The sequence below is a fragment of the Ambystoma mexicanum genome, chromosome 4q (genome assembly GCF_040938575.1).
Source record: "Ambystoma mexicanum isolate Mex_15411 chromosome 4q, UKY_AmexF1_1, whole genome shotgun sequence".
Lineage (NCBI taxonomy): Eukaryota > Metazoa > Chordata > Amphibia > Caudata > Ambystomatidae > Ambystoma > Ambystoma mexicanum.
Window position 1 is genome coordinate 756,849,050 of NC_090928.1, and position 25,901 is coordinate 756,874,950.

The window sequence follows — 25,901 nt, forward strand, 5'->3', positions numbered from 1 at the left end:
AAGGTGAACCGCATCTGGTTGTCGTAACCGGTAGAAGGTACCACAAAGCACCCACAATACGGAGGATTCACAGAAGGTAATTCTATGCCTGAAATTTGGCGGGCTGAGTAATACGCCAGGCGAGCCTCTGGACTAGGCGGCTGGGGCCGGACGCATCATCATCATCCGGGAACCCACAACAGTCTGTTGCACTGCTCCCTACTAACCCAAATACCGCCCCACAGTGCCACAGATCTCACCAGGGCAAAAGAACAGACGGGACCGCCGGAGGCATCTAACGGTTGGGGAGAATTGAATAATCACACGTGTGCCCAAGAGGTAGGGCTCCCACCCCGCCTGCCGGAGGCACAAAATACGAAAACTAGAGGCCAAACACAGCTCATAAAGCCCGGCGGGTTAGATATTGGATCCGCACTGGACCTGAAACCATATTCCGCCCGAACAAGGGCCACCCGAAACAAACCTCTGGTCACAGGATAAAGCTCATAGCGTGGAATACAAGTCTGGCTCCCCCAAACCGGGCCATGTCGCCTCCGAAGAACAGATCAAAAACTGTGACGATGGACGCCTTCACAACGACTTTGCAAAGGCAGCAACCAACGCAGGAGATCACTCCCCCAACAGAGACACCCACTCTGGTGGCAGACCCCCGAGACACTCAAATCCTGCAGGCTATTGCGGCCCTACGAACTTCCATGGAAGATAAGATAGGAGAAATCAGGTCAGACATACAGCTAATGAGGCAAGATGCCCGCAACCTGACGGAAAGGGTGACCAAAACTGAAGCCTCCCTACAAGAAACCAGTGAGGACACGTGTGAACTGAAGGCGAAAGTCCAAGAACTGGAATCAATAGTGGCTAGACTGGAATCTCGCTCCGAGGACGCGGAGGGACGTGCCCGCCGCAATAATGTTCGAATTCTCGGGATTCCGGAAGACATGGAGGGCCTGAACCCCACTGAGTTCATCGAATCGCTGCTACTTCAGGAAATTGGAGCAGGCAATCTCACCCAGGGATTCTCTGTGGAACGGGCCCACAGGTCTCTCCAGAAAAGGCCGCCACCTGGTTCACACCCACGCCCAATAATAGCTAAAATCTTAAACTTCCGAGATAGAGAGGTAATATTGCGGTTCTCAAGAGAAGGCGGAGAGATCAGAAGGAACGATTCTCTAATAGTCATATACCCTGATTACACCCCCACGGTGCAACGAGCGCGGAACTCCTTCGTACCGATAAAAGCTAAATTACGGGAACTCAATCTGAAGTATATGCTGCTGTACCCAGCCAGACTCAAAATACTGTACAAAGGGAAGGCAATCTTCCTTGAAACTCCGGCGGCTGCAAATATGTGGCTTGAACACAACAACCTCGCCGATGACACGGAAAAACTTGAAAAAGGAAACAAGCGATAAAGGAACGATTGGAACTGCCTGAGAAAAGGATCACGACACTAAGCAATCACGACATTGTCTGTGGAGCCTGAATTAACGCTGCAACGAACAGAAGTCTTAATTGGGCAGGAGCACGAGGGCCCAAGTGCAGGAACACCAGCGACCCGCCCCACCCAATACAGTGTTGGCCGAATGCCTACACACCACCCGTACCGAAAGGCCTGGAGAGGCCCCGGAGGCTCGGGAGCCCCCGAGCGTTGTGAGTTTGAAACAACTGCTGGGGGCAGTTATTTGTTGTTCCCTTTGGTTAACACATCCTTTGAGATGAAAGTTGAGAAAGTTGGTAAGTCTCCGAACGTCAATATGAGGATAAGGGATGAGAGGGTGGAAATAGAGGACTTGATGGGTTTGAACCTACAGCTAGGGGAACTTCGTGGGGACTCAGCCAAGTTAACAGATGGCCCCTATGAGTGGTGGATTGACCCCGGACCCCTTCTGAAACCATTATGGCTGGTCAATTCAGGATAATGACATGGAATGTGCGGGGCCTGGGCACCTATCTCCGCAGAAATAGGATTAAATCCTACCTGCATAGGAAAAAAGTGGATATAGCTCTGCTACAAGAGACGCACTGCACTGCCGAGTCAGAGGCGAAGATCAGGGAACATTGGGTGGGACAGGGCTTTGGGGCCTCCTACTCCAGATTTGCAAGAGGGGTTTACACCTGGATCAACCCCCAGGTACCGTTCCGACTCACCAAGATGGAAAAAGACCCAGAAGGCAGATATGTGGTAATATGGGGGACCTTTGAGCAGATGGAAATATGTATTGTGAATTCGTACTTCCCCAATCACAATATCCCTACGCACTTGAGGGAGCTGAGTACCAAAATGCTACAATATAGGAATGGCTTCTTTATATGGGGGGGTGATTTCAATTGTGTCCACAACCCAACGCTGGATAGGTCCTGGCCTCCAACAAGGGGGCCCTCCACTGCCACCACGTCCCTGAAAGCTATGACTGATGAACTAGATCTGGCAGATGTTTGGCGGGAAATACACCCAGAGGAAAGAGGTTATTCGTACTTCTCGTCTCCACATGCCCTTCATACTAGATTAGATTATTTCTTTGTGGGTAGAGAGCACTTACCTCAGATAGGGGATGCGCAATATCTGGGAAGGACCATCTCAGACCATTCTCCACTCCTAATGGAATGGAATCACATTGGCCCAAAACCTCCCATCCCCATGTGGAGAATGCCGGTGGAAGCCCTGAAAGATCTGGCATTTAAAGAGGAGCTACATGAGTCCATAGACAATTTCATATCAGAAAATACTGGGAGCGTAGACCACGTCAGTACTCTATGGGATGCCCTAAAAGTAGTAACGCGAGGAGAAGTCATTGCCAAGGCGGGTGGCATCAGGAAACTATTGCGCAGCGAATTAAGCAGGAAGGAACAAGAAATAGTGAATCTGGAAGCTGCCCCCACAGACACCCCGAAGAGGGAAGAAGAACTTAGTACGCTTAGAGAGAATTGCGCTGAAGCATGGAGCAGATTAGCTAAATTTGACTTTGTCGCTAGAACAAACAAAGCACACGCAGAAGCAGACAAACCTGGCCGGTTACTAGCTTGGCTCTGCAAGAAAGAACACCCCAGACACATAACCACCACACTGCGGGATGAATTTGATGAAACTCACAACACTCAACAGGGTGTTAATGATACTTTTACGAGTTTCTACATGCAATTATACTCTCACACTGATCGAGTCCCCCAAGACCAAATACTAGATACTCTTGATGAGATCGGCCTGCCTAAACTAACTCCCACACAATCTGAGACCTTAGACATGGACATCACACCCGAGGACATAACTGAGGCAATTAGATCCCTGGCTACATGTAAAGCCCCGGGCAGCGATGGGCTGCCTCCGGAATTTTACAAGGCATATGAACCCTCCTTAACACCGCTATTACATGAAGTCTTCTTGGAATCTTATGAAAGGGGGACCCTACCGGACAGCATGAGGGAAACTCTGGTCGTCCCAATGCTCAAGCCTAATAAACCCGCAGATAGGTGCGACTCTTACCGCCCCCTTGCTATGCTTAATTATGACGTTAAAATACTTACATCAATTCTAGCTAAGAGGCTATCCAGAGTAATTGGAGACATAATACATACGGACCAGAACGGCTTTGTGCCTGGTCGTAACACGACCATGAATCTGCGCAGGCTCCAGCACATAATAGCTCAAACCGACACAAGCCAGGAATGTTATGCACTACTGTCCTTAGACGCCATTAAGGCATTCGATTCTATTTATTGGGAGTGGCTGGTGGCAGTACTGGAAGGATTCGGCTTTGGCCAGGGGTTCATTAGGTGGATTAAGATCCTGTATAATAAACCGAGAGCACGACTAAAATCTGGGAGATATGTGTCAGAGGCCTGGGACATCTGTAGGGGAACTAGGCAGGGCTGCCCTCTCTCACCCATGCTTTATATCTTAGGTCTGGAGCCCATAGCTATTTACTTTAGAAGGCAGTTTTTTGACGCAGGCATAAGGATAGGCGGGGTAGACCACATTGTTTCTTTATATGCCGATGATGTGCTTATATATGTCAACAACCCTCTTCTTAATGTGCCAACAATGCTGGAAGTCCTAGATAATTATGCGAAGGTCTCGGGCATACAATTCAGCAAAACCAAGTCCTGCCTGTTTCCGCTAGCGGGACTAAAGGGTCGGTCTGCTGAAGAACTTCCTTCGGTAGGCATAAATTGGCAAACCACTTCATTCCGTTACCTCGGGATCCAGATAATGCACACCCCAGAGCTAATGCATGAATGTAACACGAGGGCTGCACTCCCGGGACTACGTAAATCCATGGGTTTCTGGGCTAAGCTACCTCTATCAATGATGGGTAGGGCCTCTATAGTTAAAATGATTGTTCTTCCTAGATTCTTATACGGGTTCCAAAATGTGCACTTCTACATCACTAAACCCTTCTTTCTATTACTTGATGCAATAATCCGGGACTTTTTATGGGGAAGTGGTAGACACCGGGTTGCCCTATCCACATTGGTTCTACCATACAAGCAAGGGGGAATTCAACTACCGAATCTAGAGAAATATTACCTTGCTGCCCAGCTGGGCTTTGTAACTAAATGGCTAGCAGACGAGATCACGTCTGAAACTCCCCTGCTACAGGACATGATATCTCCGGTAAGACTGAAAGAACTGATTTGGGCCCCCCAAAACCTGCTACGCAATGCACCCTTTTTGGTGACCCTGGGTAGGAAAATTTGGCATAGAACCGAGTCGGTCATGCAACTAAAGCAGCCATACTCCCCGGAAATGCCATTAATCTCGGGGCAGGACAAGGCCGATACCGATCTGCATAATATCAGACTTTGGGAAAGGAAAGGGGTATACACTTGGGGAGATCTATACGCTGAGGGAACCTTCCGGGAATTCCCCATGTTGCAAGCGGAAGATGGTATCCCCTCTGGCCAATACCTTTGGTACCAGAAGATTCGAAAAATAGCACGAATAAAATGGGTAACCTGGCCAGAGGAACCGGAAATGGACCCCTTCATAACACTACTATACAATCTCGGAGAAGGCGGGAGGGTGGTGTCCCAAATATACGGTCACCTAATCGACACTCCTAACCCCCGGAGTGCAGTACTTAGGTCTAAGTGGGAAACGGACATGGGACTGGAGATGTCAGATAAGGAATGGGATAGGGCACTGGCGTTCCCTAGGGAGGTCTCTAGAAACCACAGATTTCGACTGATCCAGATAAATGTATTATACCGCACCTACCTAACCCCAAGCAAATTGGCTATATTCAACAATTCTACACAACCGAACTGCACCTGGTGCGGGTCGGATAATGCAAACCTGATCCATATGCTCTGGAACTGCACCAAAACTCAGACCCTCTGGTCAAAAATAAAGCACACGTGTGAAAAGGCGGGTCTGACCAGGTACACATGGACTCCGCAAGAATGCCTTTTGGGAACCTACCCCAGACTAGCTAAATTCAAGCACTCAGTTAAACTGATGGACTTAGTGTGCATATTGGCAAAAAGAACTATGGCCATGTCATGGAAAAAGCCCACAGGTCCGATCTTCACGGTATGGCATAAAGAACTTGAGAAATGGGCGAACGCCGAAACAAGGGCCTGGGAGGATAGCATAGCCAGATCTTCCGAAGACTCGAGCATGGCACTAACTGCATGGAAAGACACCATGGTAAAACTGTTCCACTCTCCAGACGACAAACCTCCTTGAATAACTCGCCAGGGCGAATAGCAGATCCATGCGGCCAACTAAGTTACTTGGAACTAAACCACCACGGCCCAAGAAGGCTCCTGAACTGGTTTTGCCCCCCCCCCATAACCCAAACATCCACCCTGTCGGAGACCAGCAGAACATTGTTCAAGACGACTAAGGAGACGGTTAAAGTTAATTTGTTGTTTGTAGTTACTGTTTAAGATGCGGCTGTACTATGTGGAAATTTGCTCATTTGATATTGACAGATGCATCCGCTGATGGTGTTGTTTTGTAACCCGAACTAAATGCCAATAAACAAATTTCAAAATAAAATAAAATAACCTCTGGTTGGCGGCAGCCAGCATGGCAACAGCGTTGGCCTGACGAAGATGCAGGGACACGTTGGAATACAGCTTATTCCTGTAAGCCTCCAAGATCTTCCCACTCCTTGCCTAGCAGCGTTGCAGAGGAGGAGGCTGAGGACGACAGAGGCTTGGAGTATAGTGATGCTGCAGCGATCACCGAGGAGTGTGGCTGAGGATGGCCCGATAGTAAGAGTGTATCCCCCTCCCTCTGCCTGTACTTGGCTTCCACGCGTCAATTGACCGACTGGGCCTTGAGCCAACCCTTTTTGGCCAGGGAGACTACATTGGTCTGCAGTGGAATTCGCCAAGTGGTGGTGGCAGTGGAATTCCCCATTATTTTTGAGTCCAGTGGACTCAATGGGGCTTTTTCAGCCACAGTAATTCTGCCGATGTTTCGGCACTGAGTGGCATAATTTACCTCCAGGATTTTCCTGAGGTATTCCTCCACTCCAGGCTCGACTTTAGAATTTCGCATAGTCGTCAAATTGGCAGTAACAGTCCCCATCCCTCCTCAGAGGGAAAAGTTCTAATGTGGAGCTCTAAATCTGGCGTGGAGCTCTAAATCCGGCGTGTCTTAGCTGCAAGCTATACAAATTCACCAGCAGACCAGGGAAGTGTATCATTAGATAGCAGCTGTCACACATCAGATATGGAAGCCAGTTTTTGCATATTTTTACATTTTTGGATGTCTGCAACTACCACAGACCCAGGGTAAAATCAGAAGTTGGAGACCCTGTCTGTCCAAACAAGAGGCAAGACTAAATAAGGGAGTTATTGTCCGACATCTGTATTTCAAAGAGAGCAGTATAAAAAGGGAACTTGAGACAAGGCCTTAAAACTGGGGACATTAATTAGCCACATTATGAGGCCATGCTTGGGTACTGTAATGAAAGATATTTGTGTGAACTGTTCTGCACTCACTTTGAAAACATAAAATTCAAAGTAGACCAGGATCGATGGACTTTACCTTTTGTCCCAATTTATTTTTTGATTTTCAAAAGGTAAAAAGCATTCGCGTATACAACAGGGTACCGCAGGTTATTCATCTTATTTCATTGATGGACTTTACTTCTAAACCATTTCCTGTTCACTTCTGAACAACTAATTATTGTTCTATTTAAATTAGGGAATCTATTTACAACTGCTGTTGAAATGTGTTAGTATTGGTCTTACATTAGTATTCGCCCCACAGTGGGGCATATATTTATGTTTTTATTTATTCTTAAGCTCCCCCACCCCCGCCTCCCCAGCGAGGAGTTTGAGATACATATTCTCGTAGGAACAGATTTGTGTCTTTGCTCAATTTACGAAATTGCTCCTGTATTTGGAGGGATGCTTAACCTTTGCTTTGCAGGTTAGAAATCCGGGAGTAAACCCTGATGCCCACTCCCGGTGGAGGCAGTATATCCACACAGGTACAAGCAGACAGTACTGATCTCCTTCGGCCCAGCTCCTGATCCTATTCAAGAACTCATATACTTGTATGAGGCTGTAGCCATCACCTTTTTCCACCTACAGGTTGCATTAGAACTATTTACATATTACAGGAACACATCTAGACACAATTTAACAAGGGGTTACATATAGCATTCCCCATTCAAATGCCTTTAATTGAAAAACTACAAGAATCTTCATTAAACACCATTATGATGATGGAATAACTACAAGACAAATATATCTGTTAAACTAAAGTTGTGCATTTGTCTGGGTTACAAGTTCTTTCCTAGGAGCCCACATGCACAGGATATTACCTTCGTAAACCACACCTAACCTTTTTAACTTGAGAACATGTCTATGGAGGGCATTTAGCATGTTGCCTTATTTAAACCCAACTATTCTTTCACATATATTTTTTCAAGAAATGTATTTCGAAGGGATTGTGTCCTCCGACGTATTCCTTATCTTTGACAATACGTTTCCAGCTTGCTGGCCTCGGAAATTTTTTCTGTAGAGGGTGCTGCGCGTCGACGTCCGCCGAGTCGATCTCCCTCGACGGCCACCGTATCAGCGCCGACGTCACCATGCCCATAAATAGCCACGCGCTGCATCCGTTGCGCAGTTCCGTTTTTCCGCGCTTTGTGGGGCCTCGGAACGTCGTTGCTCAGTTCAGTCAGGATAATTATCTATTTCTACTCGAATATACCTTATAGTTCTCGATGGCTTCTTCATCAGAACCGATGACTCTGCGATCCGGCTTCAAGAAATGTCGAGACTGCGGTAAATAAATGTCAATAACGGATCCACACAGGATCTGCTTATGGTGCTTGGGATCCGAGCACCATTGTTCGGAGTGTGAGGACTGCATGTCCATGACGGCGAAAGCCTTGAAGGAGCGCAAGGGGAAGCTCGAGAGAGGTAAATCAGCCAAAACCTCCTCGAAAGTTTCGTCGGCTGAGTCGAGGCATTCGTCTCCTCGCCGTCGAAAACATTCCCATTCTAGATCTCGAAGCAGCTCCCACCATTCGTCGAGATCAAGATACTCAAAAAAGAGACGTCGAAGGTCCCATTCCTCGTCATCTTCTGTGTCCCCAGAAAGAGTCTCCTGTCCCACCAAACACAGTTCTCAAGCTGAGTGGGAGAAATTCAGAAAGAAAATGTTAAGCGTCTTTGAGAACGCGGCCTCAACCCCCTCGAAGACAGCTGAGGGTGATACCCCGGGTGAAAAACCCAAAAAATCTAAACGCTGTGAGTCGCAGCACCCGGCGAAACATTCCACCCGAGAGCGCCATGAGCCATCGGGTAGGAAGGCACCGTTTTCGACACCGTTGTCGAAGATTCCTTCAACGCACGGATCGGCGCCATCGACGCCGTTGTCGAAGGGTTCCTCAACGCATCGGTCGATCCACTCGACGCCATCGTCGACTCCGATGTCGACGCCGATGAAAGAGAGGACCAAGGCCACCCCACAGCCAACGGTGATTTCAAGGGAATCCGGCACGACGCCAAGACCGTTGTCGATGCCCTCGAGTAGGATCCCGATCCTCTCGAGTTCTTCAAGACCCCTTCCAGTTTTTTCGATGCCGTTTTCGGCGCCTTCGAAGCCTGTTACATCGGCGTCGACGACATCGACGTTTTCTCGTCCAATAACGACACGTTTGGCTCCTTCTGCCTTAGAAATGGGTTTTACTCCATTTCAAAGGTCAGAATACCCTGGACTTTCTTCAATTTATGAAGAAGGGGAAGATTCTGACCAGGAAACATTCGGGTTACAGAGGACCACACTGCCTACTGCAGAGGATTTCACCTCTGAGGAAAGAAGGCTGAAGGAACTACAGGAGTCACTACATGAGGCAAGTGGGCTGGACACTTCCCCAGAAGTGGAATTTGTTAAGCCAGACCCAGGGGAACATGCCGAAACACCATATAGAACCCTGATGGCAAGAATAATTGAGTTTATGGGTTGGTCTGCGCCTTCACCTGTTTTCCAACAGGATGACCTAACAGATATATTGGACAAAGGCCCACAGGAGGACCCGGTGGTCCCCTTCCATGCAGCCTTACAAAGGAAAATTGCATCTAATTGGGAAACTCCCGAAGTTATCCCTGCAGTCAATAAAAGATTGTCAACCAAGTATAGGGTAGCGGCTGCTGACCCTGAATATCTGTCAAAACACCCGACCCCAGAGAGCCTGGTGGTTCAAGCGGCAACTTCATCTAGCAGTAGGACCGCTTACCCTACTGTCCCACAGGATAGAGATGACAAGAGGTATGACTCTATGGCAAAGAAAGTCTTCTCTGCCTGTAGTATGGCGTTGAAGTCCATCAACGCCACCTGTACGCTCGCCAGGTTCAGTGACACACTATGGGAGTGTGCTTCATCAGCGGCTGACTGCATACCCGAAGGAGAGGAAAAGGAAGCCTTCCTTAACATTATTAAAGATGGCAAAGATGCCATGTGCGAGTCACTTCAAACTGGCATCGATTCCGCTGACGGTATCAGCAGGGCCATGGCGGCAAGTACAACAATCCGCAGGACTGCGTGGTTGCGAAAGTCGGGCTTTGCCCCTGATGTACAGGCCAGACTTTTGAATATGCCCTTTGACGGCTCTTCATTATTTGGGAAAAAGGCTGATGACAGTCTGGAAAAGTTACAGACTTCTAAAGCAGCAGCAGACTCTTTAGGAGCTGCTATACGCCAAACTCCTTTTCGCCCCTCAGGAGCCTCTGGGAGAGGAAAGTCCTTTCGCTATTATTCCGCATTCGGGAAAGGCAGAGGACAGCCGGCTCAAAGAGGCCAAAGGAGATCCACCCGAGGTGGACGGGTCAAAAGTACTAAGACCGCAGCAGCAGCAGGTGCCTCCTTACCCTCGGCATCTGCATCAGCCGCCCCCAAACCACTCTGAGGCCTTCCCACACAATACACCTGTAGGGGGCAGGTTAACTCACCATCTGACGGAATGGCAGGCTATAACGTCAGATGCTTGGGCATTGGAGACAGTTGCCCAAGGTTACTGCCTACCCTTTCTGCACATTCCTCAGAGTCATCCACCGGGGAACAGCTCTCTAAAAGTTCCCGATCAGCTCCTCTTGCAGGAAATTATAGACCTGCTAGAGAAAGGTGCCATAGAACCGGTACCTGTAGCGGACAGGAACAAGGGCTGGTACTCCCCCTACTTTCTCATACCAAAGAAGGACGGAGGACTGAGACCCATCCTGGACTTGCGAGAATTGAACAAGTTCCTCAGGAAGGACAAGTTCAAGATGGTAACTCTTTCTCAGATCCTTCAGGCCCTCCAGCTCCAGGAGTGGCTGGTATCTCTGGACCTTCAGGATGCTTATTTCCATGTGCCAATCCATCTCAAACACAGGAAATACCTGAGGTTCGCAATTGGTGACTCTCATTATCAATTTTGAGTTCTGCCATTTGGGCTGACCTCCGCCCCGAGGTTCTTCACCAAGCTGATGTCGGTAGTGGCGGCGAGTCTAAGGAGGGAAGGGATCCACGTCTACCCCTACCTGGACGATTGGCTGATCAGGGCCGTATCTTCGGAACAGGCCCAGGCCCAGCTAGATTATGTCTGCCACTTCCTTCACAGACTGGGCTTCTCCCTCAATTTAAAGAAGTCACAGATGATACCATCACAGAGACTCCAGTTCATTGGAGCGGTCCTGGACACTTCCCTGGGAAAAGCCTTGCCACCAGAGGTGAGGGCTCAAGATATTCTACAGATGGTCACCAAGTTTCAAAATGCCCAACGTCTCCCAGCCTTCGACTTTTTGAGGTTGCTAGGCCTCATGGCATCCTGCATCTTCCTTGTGCCAGAGGCTCGCCTGAGAATGAGATCTCTTCAGTGTGCACTGAGAAGTCAGTGGTCGCAATTCTCAGAGAGAATGACGGATCTCCTCAGGATTCTGGACAAGGTAGCCCGTGACCTGCATTGGTGGGCCTATCCAGAAAACATCTTGAAAGGAGAACTGTTTTGGCAACCATGGCCGGAGATAACAGTAGTCACAGACGCCTCACTCACGGGGTGGGAAGCCCATGCCAACGACTTGACCATCAGCGGTCGTTGGTCTCCATCGGAGTCCAGACTACACATCAAACTATTAGAGCTGAGAGCGATCAGACTAGCGCTGAAAGCTTTCCTGCCATCAGTACAGGGGAGAAATGTCCTGATAATGACGGACAACACAGTGGCCATGTGCTACCTCAACAAAAGAGGAGGCATAGGATCACTGCCACTGTGCAGAGAGGCGATGCAGCTCTTGTTTTGGGCAATCCAAGAAGGAATCTCTCTATCGGCAATCCACCTAGCCGGAGAGAAGAACTTGACAGCGGACGCTCTGAGCAGGCAGAGCACAGTCTCCCACGAGTGGGAGCTAGCTCAGGAAGTCCTTCAAGAGATCTTCGCCCTTTGGGGAACCCCTCAGGTGGATCTGTTCGCCACAAGCACCAACAGGAAGTGCGATCTGTTCTGTTCAAGGGAATTTCCCCCGAGAGGAGCTCTAGGAGATGCGTTCGTAGTGGACTGGGAGTTTCCACTCCTTTACGCGTTCCCACCAGTCCCTGTTATTCCTCAAATGATCAGGAGGTTGAGAAGATTCCGGAAAACCATGATCTTAATTGCCCCGGATTGGGCCAGGAGAACGTGGTACCCGGACCTTCTAGATATGTCCATCTGTCCTCCAATCCGTCTTCCACTCAAAGAGAATCTTCTCTCGCAGAAGGGAGGTCAGGTTCTCCATCCAGGCACCAGAACCCTCAACCTTCACGCTTGGCTTCTGAAAGGTTGAGGTACAAGGATTGGGATCTCCCTGATGACGTCATGGAGGTGTTGCTTTCGGCCAGAAGACCAGCAACAAAGTGTTTATACCGCTGCCGTTGGAACAAATTTTGCAGCTGGTGTAGGGAACAGAATATCGACCCTTTCTCATGTGGTACACCAACGGTGTTATCGTTTCTACTCTACTTGGCAAACTCAGGCCTTCAAGTGGGCACTGTAAAAGGCTATCTTGCAGCGCTTTCTATCTTCACACGCACTGCGGAGGAACCATCGTATTTCAAAATTCCTCTAGTGGTACAATTTCTCAAGGGACTAACTAATGTTTACCCTCCAAAACCATTCCAGGTTCCCTTATGGGACTTAAATTTAGTCTTAAACTTCTTAATGGGCACTCCATTCGCTGAGATTTCTCACGCTTAAAACTGTCCTATTGGTAGCACTAACATCTGCTAGGAGGGTGAGTGAGCTACAAGCTCTCTCCTGTAAACCCCCACATACAATCTTTCACAAGGACAAAGTTGTCCTACAGGTGAAGCCTAATTTCCTCCCAAAGGTGGTTTCTGAATTTCATATTACTCAGAAAATTACCTTGCCTTCGTTCTACCCTCCTCCCCATCCGGGGAAAGAGGAGGAAAGGCTACATAGGCTGGACCCTAGGCGAGCTCTCAGCTTTTACATCAGCAGAAAGGCTAGGATCAGGCAAGCAGACCAACTGTTTGTAGGATACTCGGGTCACAAGTTGGGACTACCCATAACAAAACAAACCATCTCCAGGTGGATTATTTTGGCCATCCTGGAATGTTATAGGCTAGCAGGGAAAGAGCCACCCCAAAATCTCAGGGCTCATTCAACCAGGGGTATCGCAGCCTCTTTGGCTCTCCAAAGAGGGGTACCGGTCCGGGACATATGTGCGGCTGCCACATGGTCGTCCGCGCATACATTCACAAAATTTTACAATCTGGATTCCTCCACTGCTCAAGAGACCAGATTTGGCAAGGCCGTATTACATTCGGTCCATCCCTAAAGGGATACATAACACTATCACTCCCACCTCCAATTACATGCCACTGCTATGGGAGTCTATCAAAGATAAGGAATACGTCGGAGGACACAATCCCTTCGAAGAACAAGTTACTTCTTACCTGGTAACGTTCTTTCGACGGGATGTTCCTCCGACGTATTCCTTATCGCCCCTCCCAACCATCCCCGCAGTGATAACTTCCCTTGTGGTTGCAGCTTACGCTCCTTCAAGGTCACTAACCAATTCAGGCATGACTTTTCTTATGCTACAAAACGGAACTGAGCAATGGACGCAGCGCGTGGCTATTTATGGGCATGGTGACGTCGGCGCCGATACGGTGGGCGTCGAGGGACATCGACTCGGCGGACGTCGACGCGCAGCGCTCTCTACAGAAAAAATTTCCGAGGCCAGCAAGCTGGAAAAGTATTATCAAAGATAAGGAATACATCGGAGGAACATCCCATCGAAAGAACGTTACCAGGTAAGAAGTAACTTGTTCTTCTTGACCAGTCTTCTAATGTTGATCTGTTGTTTTTGAAGTCTGAATCATTATCAGTATTTTGGTGGGGTAGTGTCTGCTGGGTATTGGTGAGGATGTGCTTCTCAGTAACTCCTGCATAGGGCTCCTCAGGGAGGAGCAGCAGGGGGAGGTGGATGGTGTCTAGTCATCTCCCCGGGGCGGAAACTCTTCTCCTGGTACAAAGATGGCAGAGCCTGTGTCAGAGAGGCCAGGATGTGATGCTTTGAGAATGGCGATCCTCTTTCCATTTCGGTCACAGATCTAGGGAGGTGGTGGATTGTGATGGAGACTCGAAGAAAGCTGAATCCATGGGGCCAAGGACTTCTGCAGTGTTGCAGCACCAGATGCAGAGTGAACCATTCTTTCAAACCATGCTCAATACAAGGTTCCCTGGGGCGCTGGAGACTCAAGCCTCCAAAACTGGTCACATAAACAGAAAAGAAAAATGGTAAACATTTCCCTTTAAAAGAATACAAGTAGATATGTGTCACCTGAAAGAAACTTTAGATGAACATTTACTAGTCCCTGAACAACACCCTGGGGGCTAGACACTGAAGCTGACGACGAGAAAGACAGGAATAAAGAGAAGCACACACCTCAGATGAGAACGATAAGCATTTATTTATTTATTATTTATTTGTATTTTAAAAGCGCTCACAGAGCCCGCAGGCATCGAGGCGCTGTTACAGGAATTGTTTTTTTTTGTTGCGTAATGTTTTTTTTTGTCTTAGTTGCCTATTTATAACGCGCTTAAGCGCGGACCCGGGGATCGAACCTGTGTTGCTTCATGTCGTCTTGCTTCCAAGGCAAACACGTTGCCGCTGAGCTATCCTCCCGGGAAGATAGAGAAAGGTCTCTGAATATCATCACTCCTTAGTTACAAAGCTGCAAACGATGAATAAGGAGTCCATGGAGTAGAGTCGATGGGTGCAAACCGGAACAGTGAGGAACAAGATATGAAGCTGAGAGTCACGAAGGGGATGAGGTGTTACAGAGCAGTGGAAGCTGTTTAGAGAAAGAAACCTGGGACAAATGGCACTGAGAACACATCAACTCGCTTAAACCCAAACTGTCTTAGTGAAAGGATACTCTCATTGTGGAGATGTTTCCAAGTTAAGAGATTTTTACTGTATTAATGTTCAATCGTAATGAAACATAATATCTCACAAAAGAGTGTCTGGCAGGTAGACAGTGGAGCTGAGCGAGCCATCAATTTGAGTGCGGAAGTTGTGGGAAGTGGGTTGATTCCAGAGGTGTTCCCTGAGGATGTGCAGTGATGTTTCTCTTAGCCTCCTTTGTTTATGCTCCCTCTGCCCACCCATTATCCTTCTTGCCCCATCTGGGAGTGTGAAGAGTACTTTGTGTTATAGTTATATGTGCGATTAGCAATAATGTTGATGTCAAAAGATGCAGTTGTGGTTCAATTTGATTAATGAAAAGGTAACAAATTAATAATTTTTTGTGGTAGAGTATTTTGATAGAATGTGAGTTATAAGGTCCAAAAGGATTCCTGCTTACTTGTGCGCACCCTGTCTTAAAATGTCTGAAGAAAATGCTATGTCCAAAATCTCTATTTTGAGGATGATGATGTATATTGTTGTTTTCTTTGTAGTTTACATTGGGTCAATGATCTGCCAAGGGCCTTTTCAGAGGTAGGAACCAGCAATATTGATTTCAACTGTAGTAATTTTTTGTCGCAGTTTACCATGTTTTTATTTATTTAATATTGCCATGAAACAGCTCTATTCCTGTTTGTTTGTAATGTCTTTAGTTAGGTCCACATGCTTTTGTGACTGTTTAGTAGTCTTAATGGTTACAGTCTTTCCAGCAAAGGGATGTAGCCTATTTAACGTTGAACAGTTTGGTCAGTAAGCCACTAATAATTCAATGATTTCTTCTTACCTCATTCTCACAGTGCTGCAGGGCAGTGTGCATGATGATTATTGTAGTTTACTCATGGGTCATTTTGGATTATGTTTCTTTGAACTGCTAAATGCCAAACTAGGCTGGTGCGGATTTAAGAAATCAATAGTCCCAACTGTGCTTTGAAAGCAGCTTTTAAGTTTAGCGCTTATTGGAAGCTCCTAGATAACCTTCAGTATCATCAATGTACACCGGTGTAGTTTACATTAAATTGTGTGTCCTGGTGTATCCCACACATTTTAAGAAAGATCTTCCTCCTTTCACTATTAATTGTTTCTCCTACCATTTCCTACTTTTCTCTTCAGTCATAGTCTAGTACATATGGATTACATCCCTCCCTTAGATCTAGTAGCTCATGACACTTATTGAACTATCAGCCCTCAGCACTTCAGAAAGGTGACTTTGGAGCTGTCTGATAGATCCTTTGTACTCCATTCCTTGTTATGCTTCCTCCCCTTTCTTCCACTGCTTTTCTTCTCTACCCTAAAATAAACATGTATTGCATGTTGGGGCATTACAAATCACCAATAAAATAAAGATAACTCTTTTTCTGGATGCCCCTTTCACCTTACTTAGTTTCCTTCTTTCCCTAATACCAACTTAAGTTTACATCACTGTCTCTCTATCTAATCCTGCTTCAACCTATGAACATCATTCTTGGAACTGATAACATAAGTGTAGGCCCAGAGGATTGAAATTGCCGGAATGGCAGGGATTGAGTAATTTGACCAATTCTGGAAGCCTGTAAACCGAGAAGCAGCAAACAAGCAAGGAATCGGCAACACCAAACACTTTTGACCCAATCTAGGATGCGGGAGTCAGGATTTGATGCTTCAAAAGAATCACCAGGCCCAAACAATGTGCTTAAATCCACTGTTGTTACGGTTACTCATATCAGTAAGGCGTCAAACTACCTCTAAATCCAATTTCTTCATTATATCTGTGTATCAATCCAAAGGCAGAAAGAGGAAACTGAAAAAACAAATAACCAGGCCACAAAATATGAAAGCTCCCATTTTCAAGGCCAGATCTAGTGGTGGGGTAGACCTAGTTCGACAACTATGAGATATAAAAGCGAAATGCCACCAGTTAAGGACACATGAGTAGCATTGCAAATTGAAGACTAGTGTAACATTAGTATCACCAATGTTCCGAGGACCACAGGAAAGCAACACTGGGAGGCACTCCAAAACAAAACTGTTACATGGCTCCTAGAAAGAGAAAATTGCTCCAGGAAGAAAGAGTTGCTCTCGGAATGGTTCATGTAGAAGACTTGAGAAGCTTAAAGAGGATGCATATTGGCTTTTAGGAAACGGAAAGTTTCTGCATAATTGTAGGTTGCTTCGAATGTACTTTTACAGAGACCAAGTCATATCACTTTCCTCAGAATTAAACCTACGTGACCTAGGCTTCTCTTAAATCCCGCTTCTTTGATGAAGCCTAAGAGAAAAAGAACACAGAATCCATTCCTTTGCAGTACCTGTTGTTACTTAGCCTTCAGTTATTGGTAGGAAAGTAGTGAATTCTATTTAAATGGCATTTTGGGTTTCAAACTTATGTCTTTTTTTTATATATATATATATATATATATTTCTGAGGCTTGTGGAATCTGCTTAGATCACATGCTGTGCATAGGCCGACATCTAGTGGAAGCTACAGAGTATTAGAGTTGTTGTTTTCGTGCCAGTCCCTAGTGTGACGTCCACTGAACCTCATGAGTGTAAGTCCCTCAGATTGTTTTTTTCCGCCATACTAGTCGGACGCATGTGTGCAGAGTTCCTTTCGGCATAAAGCAATTATCTATTGTTAATTACGTTAGATTTCTTCCTATTCTTTGTCCACTGAATGCCGAAGAAAGACGCCGGTGAGGATCGGAGAGACTTCCGTCGGAGACTGCCGCAACGGACCCTTGGCCTTGGAAGGCCACGCCAGGCTTTGGCCCAGTCAGAAGGGAGAGTGGGGGGAGGTCATATACAGATTATTTACCCCTTTTCCTACCTATTGTTCGCCCCGCTGCCATAATTTGACCATATGGAGAGTACTCCATTTAAATTCTGCCCCAAGTGCAACAGAAAGTTCCCTTGGGTAGATAAACATTTAACTTGTAATCTGTGTCTCCCTCGAGACCATATCAAGGCATCTTGTCAGGCCTGTAGGCTCTTCAAACCTAAAACCCTAATGGACCGCTTCACAAAGCACTGGGCCCACTACGCCAGGCAGCTCGAAGCCATGGACGTAGAGGGCGCTTTCAGCGATGGCAGCAACGCCGCCGAATCGGACGGCGAGGGCAACAGGGCAGCTTCCGCTACACAAGCGCAGACCCCTGACCCTGTAGGACAGGCCGGCGGCCATATTGTGGGGACCACACCCGGCAGCCAAAGTGCAACACGTACACCCACCACCAAGCACATCAGCCCCGGCCGGGACTCGACAAACGTGTCGAGTGATCGGCAACGGTCGACACCTAGGGAGCGGTCCACCGAATCCCTGTCCTCTGGGCCTTCCCACTGGCGGTCGCCTCACGGCAGGGCCCAACCGTCCTCTGATGGAAAAGGTGTCGCCCATCAAACTACCACCGAGACCCGGTTGTCTGACGACGATGCCGTGACCCAACCCACTTCTGAGACAAGACGCTCCGAGTTCGACGCTCCGCGTCAGATCCTGCCTCCGAAAGTTGACGCACTGCATCAGACCAGGCGGGAGGCCCCAAAAAATCTGGAAAGACCACTTCTGGCCATGCGGGAGGGGGAAACACCATAAAAAATCCTCTAAAGATCCCGACACTCTTAAGGAGAAGCATGGGGATGACAAGGCTTCAAAAAGATCCAAAGAACTGCAGCCTGCCCCTAAAACCAAGGTTATACCTCCCACAGATGTGGATATGGGCCTAACCCCTCAACATATTACTATACCAAGCTCCAAAGAATGGAGATCTGCAGATATAGACAGGGTAATGAAAAGGATTATATTTATGGCCAACTTTTATGAAAAGCACCCACATTATTTTCAAAGTTATATGAGCAACCCTCCCACCTCAGCTCCATCTGGTTCCAAAGCCACTCCTCTGTCTCCTCAACCCCCTTCATAGACCCCTTTGTTGTGGAACCTTATGACCCCACTTCATACCATGTGTGATGCTGGAAATGCATTGGAGGAACAGGGCCTCCCTGTCCTTGTCCTGTAATCCTTTTTCATTGTGTTCTGTATTGTTTTCTCACCAGGAGTCCATGTGGGACTCCTGGCAGTGCAGCTCTTCCTGTTTTTGGTTTGGTGTACAGACCCATGGATACCCTTATGGCACCCATGGGTGGGGGTACAACCCTGTGCCCCTAGTGTATGTTTTTGGGCTCCTGGGGGTGGCCCGCAGAGCAGGGTATATGCTGGTGGCAGCTCCATGCTGAATTTGACAGGTGCTCTGAGTATCCTCCATGTTGGGATACCCAGCCCCTGCCATTGGAATCAGTTGATTCCTGATAGTAAACAAGATGGCCCCTGTGGCCTCTTGCTTTCTATTGCCTATTACCTTGTTTTCCCAAAGTCCTGTGAAGCCCTGACTCTGTACCTTCCCCCTGACTGGCTGTTGGGTGGAAGTTCCATATATGGTGTTGTTGTGAAGTCCAGTCCAGACTGGCTGGAGCCTTCCCAGTGACTGTATGTTGTGGGTACACCATGTGGGTGGGAGCTGGGTGAATGGAGTGTGCGACCAATATGCACTTCTTGTTGTGGCTGTCTGGTTTCTGGTATGAGAGACAAAGACTGAGACAGCCCTGCCCGAAACTGGCCTGAATGCAGTGTGTAGTGTTGAATGGCTGGGTACTTGTCCCAATCCACATTCGTTGTTGTGAGTGTCTTAGAGGGAGGAGGATGGCCTGAATGCACTGTGTGCCAGATTGGCTGACTGACTGCATGAATGCCCTTCTGTATGATTGGCTGCTGAGCGTGACCCAGCAGTCTGGATGAGAGACAGAATAGTATATCTGGGGACCTCTCACCACTGGAAATTGTTCAGAAGCTGTGTCTACACTTGAAGAGTAACTGGAACTGCTGATCCTCGACGCCCAACTGGAAGAAGAAGACTTGCTGTTGCATTTGCTTCGACCTGATCTGAAAGCTGCCAAATTCGTCGAAGACTGATCCGAGAGAGGACCTGGTAAAGCGCCCTCTTCCCGTGCTCCGAGGGACCATCGAGCACCGCTAACCTTCGCCGAAGCTCCCTAGAAGTCAGACCCTCGAAAGGCTGCCGACCCGAGACAGGACCGCTGAGGAGAACGAAGTGAAGCACCAGGACTTCGCCGCTGTCGAAGTCCATTGCCGTCAACCAGGGTTCGCAGGTTTGTGTAACCACTGGAGGCCCGTCGAAGTCGTGTTGCCCCAGAAGATGGGACCGCTTGACGCCGTGTCGCCGACAACCGGAGCTGCCCGCTCCTTTGCCTAAGAAGATTTGAATCGAAGAACTCCCTTGTCCACACCGACGACCGTTTTATCCTGCCGGAGAGAGTCAAGGCTGCCGACGCGCCGAGGAGAATCCGCCGGTGGGTTTCCCGCCACCTGAATGTCACAAAGACTTCGACGACTCGACGCCCTTGCTGGGCCACAGTTCTTCAGAAACTCTTTGCGTTCCTGAACAATCAATCGCCGAGGTGCCCCGCACACCTCATCCTCGTAGGACGTCGCTGACAAGCACCGCCTGGATCGACGCCATGGTCTCGGCACCCTCGAACTTCTCATTGACGCCGTCGACGCCAAGTTCACCTTCTTCGACGCCTCTCGACGATCTGTGACTCCTTCTTGAAAGGGGGTCATTCAAGAAGGATCTGTCGACGCTTCTTTGAAGAACTCTACTCCACCAGGTACATTGGGGGTGGTAAAAACATTATAGGAGAGAATAAGGCTATTGATCAATATATGGACTGGGCTTGTGCTATATCTTTATTTTACAGGATGCCCAGGTGGGGGGGGATCTCCACACAGAACTGTGTCCAGGGTAGGGGCAAGCATTCTGTCAAGCATCTTGCTTTCCTTCCTATCTCTATTGCTGGTTTCCTTGTTATTGATCTGTGTGACATTCTAACAGTATAGTTGATGCACTTTAATGAGATCTGATCATATTGGTGGTACCACTTTAGAATTGTATATATTTACCATTGTTGATTTCCGAGTACAAAGTGCGTTATTGTGATAGTGTACATACCTTTGAATATCAATTATATAAAGACTATCAGGGTAATTCATAGAATTTCGCAGAAAAGTGTCGCAAGCGGCTGGCGCAGAGTGTCCGCATGCGATTGTCTGCACCAGGCGCGTGCTCCAAAACCGATTTCCGCGCACAGCGTATTCATGGATTTTAGGCTCCCAAACCAGCCATGGCGCAGAGTATCGCAGCGACCCTGCAGCAGCGCCAGTAACGCCCCCAAGAACGCCCTCGCGCAAGGAAAAGCCATCAAAATCGCTAAATCATCGCAAAGGGCTGCGCTAACCCTGGACCAGTTGATAGGGCTGCCAAACAAGGAACGCAAAGCGGGTAACGTGCATATCAGGGGTATGCGGGAATTTTTACATGCGATTAGCCAGGGTACGTGTATGACAGGGGTACGCGTGAAGTGAAACACGCGATTAGCCAGGGTACGTGTATTACAGGGGTACGCGGGAATTTTCACACGCGATTTGGCTGGGTACGTGTATGACAGGGGTACGCGTGAAGTTCTACACGCGATTAGCCAGGGTACGTGTATTACAGAGGTGCGCGGGAATAATCACATGCGATTTGGCTGGTACGTGTATTACAGGGGTGCGCGGGAATCATCACGCGATTTGGCTGGGTACGTGTATTACAGGGGTGCGCGGGAATAATCACACGCGATTAGGCTGGGTGGGTCCTCACAGGTGTACCCTGTACATCCTCCACGGCCCCTGCAGGCAGCCCACAAAACAGGGGACTATCCTGCACACCTGCTCATGTCTCCCACCACCCCCACCCCCCCAGCAGTGTGGGGTACCCTCCACCAGGCCCCCACTCATGTCCAACTCATGTCTCCCACCACCCCCACCTTCCAGCAGTGCAGGGGCAGCACCACCAGACCCCCACTCATGTCCAACTCAAGTCTCCCACCACCCCCACCCCCCCAGCAGTGTGGGGCACCCTCCACTAGGCCCCCACTCATGTCTCCCACCACCCCCACCCCCCAGCCACCATGGGCAGCCCCCACCAGGCCCCCACTCATGTCTCCCACCACCCCCACCCCCCAGCAGTGCAGGGGCAGCCTCCACCAGGCCCCCACCCATGTCTCCCACCACCCCCACCCCCCAGCCACCATGGGCAGCCTCCACCAGGCCCCCACTCATGTCTCCCACCACCCCCACCCCCCAGCAGTGCAGGGGCAGCACCACCAGGCCCCCACTCATGTCCAGCTCATGTCTCCTACCACCCCCACCCCCCCAGCCACCATGGGCATCCCCCACAAGGCCCCCACTCATGTCTCCCACCACCCCACCCCCCAGCCACCATGGGCAGCCCCCACCAGGCCTCCACTCATGTCTCCCACCACCCCCACCCCCCAGCAGTGCAGGGCCAGCCTCCACCAGGCCCCCACCCATGTCTCCCACTGCCCCCAGCCACCATGGGCAGCCTCCACCAGGCCCCCACTCATGTCTCCCACCACCCCCACCCCCCAGCAGTGCAGGGGCAGCACCACCAGGCCCCACTCATGTCCAACTCATGTCTCCCACCACCCCCACCCACCATGGGCATCCCCCACCAGGCCCCCACTCATGTCTCCGACCAACCCCCACCCCCCAGCCACCATGGACAGCCCCCACCAGGCCCCCACTCATGTCTCCCACTACCCCCACCCCCCAGCAGTGCAGGGCCAGCACCACTAGGCACCCACTCATGTCCAACTCATGTCTCCCACCACCCCCACCCCCCCAGCCACCATGGGCATCCCCCACCAGGCCCCCACTCATGTCTCCCACCACCCCCACCCCCCAGCCACCATGGGCATCCCCCACCAGGCCCCCACTCATGTCTCCCACCACCCCCACACCCCAGCAGTGCAGGGCCAGCACCACCAGGCCCCCACTCATGTCCAACTCATGTCTCCCATCACCCCCACACCCCCAGCCACCATGGGCAGCCCCCACCAGGCCCCCACTCATGTCTCCCACCACCCCCACCCCCCAGCAGTGCAGGGGCAGCCTCCACCAGGCCCCCACCCATGTCTCCCACCACCCCCACCCCCCAGCCACCAAGGGCAGCCTCCACCAGGCCCCCACTCATGTCTCCCACCACCCCCACCCCCCAGCCACCATGGGCAGCCCCCCACCAGGCCCCCACTCATGTCTCCCACCACCCGCACCCCCCAGCCACCATGGGCGTCCCCCACCAGGCCCCCACTCATGTCTCCCACCACCCCCACCCCCCAGCAGTGCAGGGGCAGCACCACCAGGCCCCCACTCATGTCCAACTCATGTCTCCCACCACCCCCACCCCCCAGCCACCATGGGCATCCCCCACCAGGCCCCCACTCATGTCTCCCACCACCCCCACCCCCCAGCCACCATGGGCATCCCCCACCAGGCCCCCACTTATGTCTCCCACCACCCCCACCCCCCAGCAGTGCAGGGCCAGCACCACCAGGCCCCCACTCATGTCCAACTCATGTCTCCCACCACCCAGCCACCATGGGCAGCCTCCACCAGGCCCCCACTCATGTCTCCCACCACCCCCACCCCCCAGCAGTGCAGGGGCAGCACCACCAGGCCCCCACTCATGTCCAACTCATGTCTCCCACCACCCCCCCTCCAGCCACCATGGGCATCCCCCACCAGGCCCCCACTCATGTCTCCCACCACCCCACCCCCCAGCCACCATGGGCAGCCCCCACCAGGCCCCCACTCATGTCTCCCACCACCCCCACCCCCCAGCAGTGCAGGGGCAGCACCACCAGGCCCCCACCCATGTCTCCCACCACCCCCACCCCCCAGCCACCATGGGCAGCCTCCACCAGGCCCCCACTCATATCTCCCACCACCCCCACCCCCAGCCACCATGGGCACCCTCCACCAGGCCCCCACTCATGTCTCCCACCACCCCCACCCCCCAGCAGTGCAGGGGAAGCACCACCAGGCCCCCACTCATGTCCAACTCATGTCTCCCACCACCCCCACCCCCCCAGCCACCATGGGCAGCCACCACCAGGCCCCCACTCATGTCTCCCACCACCCCCACCCGCAGTGTGGGGCTGCCTCCACCAGGCCCCCACCCATGTCTCCCACCACCCCCACCCCCCAGCAGTGCAGGGCCAGCACCACAGGCCCCCACTCATGTCCAACTCATGTCTCCCACCACCCCACCCCCCCAGCCACCATGGGCAGCCACCACCAGGCCCCCACTCATGTCTCCCACCAACCCCACCCCTCCCAGCAGTGTGGGGCACCCTCCACCAGGCCCCCACTCATGTCTCCCACCACCCCCACCCTCCAGCCACCACGGGCATCCCCCACCAGGCCCCCACTCATGTCTCCCACCACCCCCACCCCCCAGCAGTGCAGGGCCAGCACCACAAGGCCCCCACTCATGTCCAACTCATGTCTCCCACCACCCCCACCCCCCCAGTCACCATGGGCATCCCCCACCAGGCCCCCACTCATGTCTCCCACCACCCCGCAGCCACCATGGGCATCCCCCACCAGGCCCCCACTCATGTCTCCCACCACCCCCACCCCCCAGCAGTGCAGGGGCAGCCTCCACCAGGCCCCCACCCATGTCTCCCACCACCCCCACCCCCCAGCCACCATGGGCAGCCTCCACCAGGCCCCCATTCATGTCTCCCACCCCCCAGCAGTGCAGGGGCAGCACCACCAGGCCCCCACTCATGTCCAACTCATGTCTCCCACCACCCCCACCGCCCCAGCCACCATGGGAATCCCCCACCAGGCCCCCACTCATGTCTCCCACCACCCCCAGCCACCATGGGCATCCCCCACCAGGCCCCCACTCATGTCTCCCACCACCCCCACCTCCCAGCAGTGCAGGGGCAGCCTCCACCAGGCCCCCACCCATGTCTCCCACCGCCCCCAGCCACCATGGGCAGCCTCCACCAGGCCCCCACTCATGTCTCCCACCACCCCCACCCCCCAGCAGTGCAGGGGCAGCACCACCAGGCCCCCACTCATGTCCAACTCATGTCTCCCACCACCCCACCCCCCCAGCCACCATGGGCATCCCCCACCAGGCCCCCACTCACGTCTCCCACCACCCCCACCCCCCAGCCACCATGGACAGCCCCCACCAGGCCCCCACACATGTCTCCCACTACCCCCACCCCCCAGCAGTGCAGGGCCAGCACCACCAGGCCCCCACTCATGTCCAACGCATGCCTCCCACCACCCCCCAGCCACCATGGGCATCCCCCACCAGGCCCCCACTCATGTCTCCCACCACCCCCACCCCCCAGCCACCATGGGCATCCCCCACCAGGCCCCCACTCATGTCTCCCACCACCCCCACACCCCAGCAGTGCAGGGCCAGCACCACCAGGCCCCCACTCATGTCCAACTCATGTCTCCCATCACCCCCACCCCCCCAGCCACCATGGGCAGCCCCCACCAGGCCCCCACTCATGTCATCCCCCCACCCCGACCCCCCAGCCACCATGGGCATCCCCCACCAGGCCCCCACCCATGTCTCCCACCACCCCCACCCCCCAGCAGTGCAGGGGCAGCCTCCACCAGGCCCCCACCCATGTCTCCCACCACCCCCACCCCCCTGCCACCAAGGGCAGCCTCCACCAGGCCCCCACTCATGTCTCCCACCACCCCCACCCCCCAACCACCATGGGCAGCCCCCACCAGGCCCCCACTCATGTCTCCCACCACCCGCACCCCCCAGCCACCATGGGCAGCCCCCACCAGGCCCCCACTCATGTCTCCCACCACCCCCACCCCCCAGCAGTGCAGGGGCAGCACCACCAGGCCCCCACTCATGTCTTCCACCACCCCCACCCCCCCAGCCACCATGGGCATACCCCACCAGGCCCCCACTCATGTCTCCCACCACCCCCACCCCCCAGCCACCATGGGCATCCCCCACCAGGCCCCCACTCATGTCTCCCACCACCCCCACCCCCCAGCAGTGCAGGGCCAGCACCACCAGGCCCCCACTCATGTCCAACTCATGTCT

General features: G+C 51.7%; 1 protein-coding gene across 1 annotated transcript in view; it reads left to right on the forward strand.

The window, feature by feature from the left end:
- The window catches only part of NDUFAF5 (NADH:ubiquinone oxidoreductase complex assembly factor 5), a 534,186-nt gene that overhangs the window by 233,187 nt on the left and 275,098 nt on the right, over positions 1-25,901 (forward strand). The window contains exon 6 of the mRNA XM_069608340.1: positions 15,411-15,450. Coding sequence (XP_069464441.1) covers positions 15,411-15,450 — 40 coding nt within the window. The remainder of the gene's footprint in view (positions 1-15,410; positions 15,451-25,901) is intronic.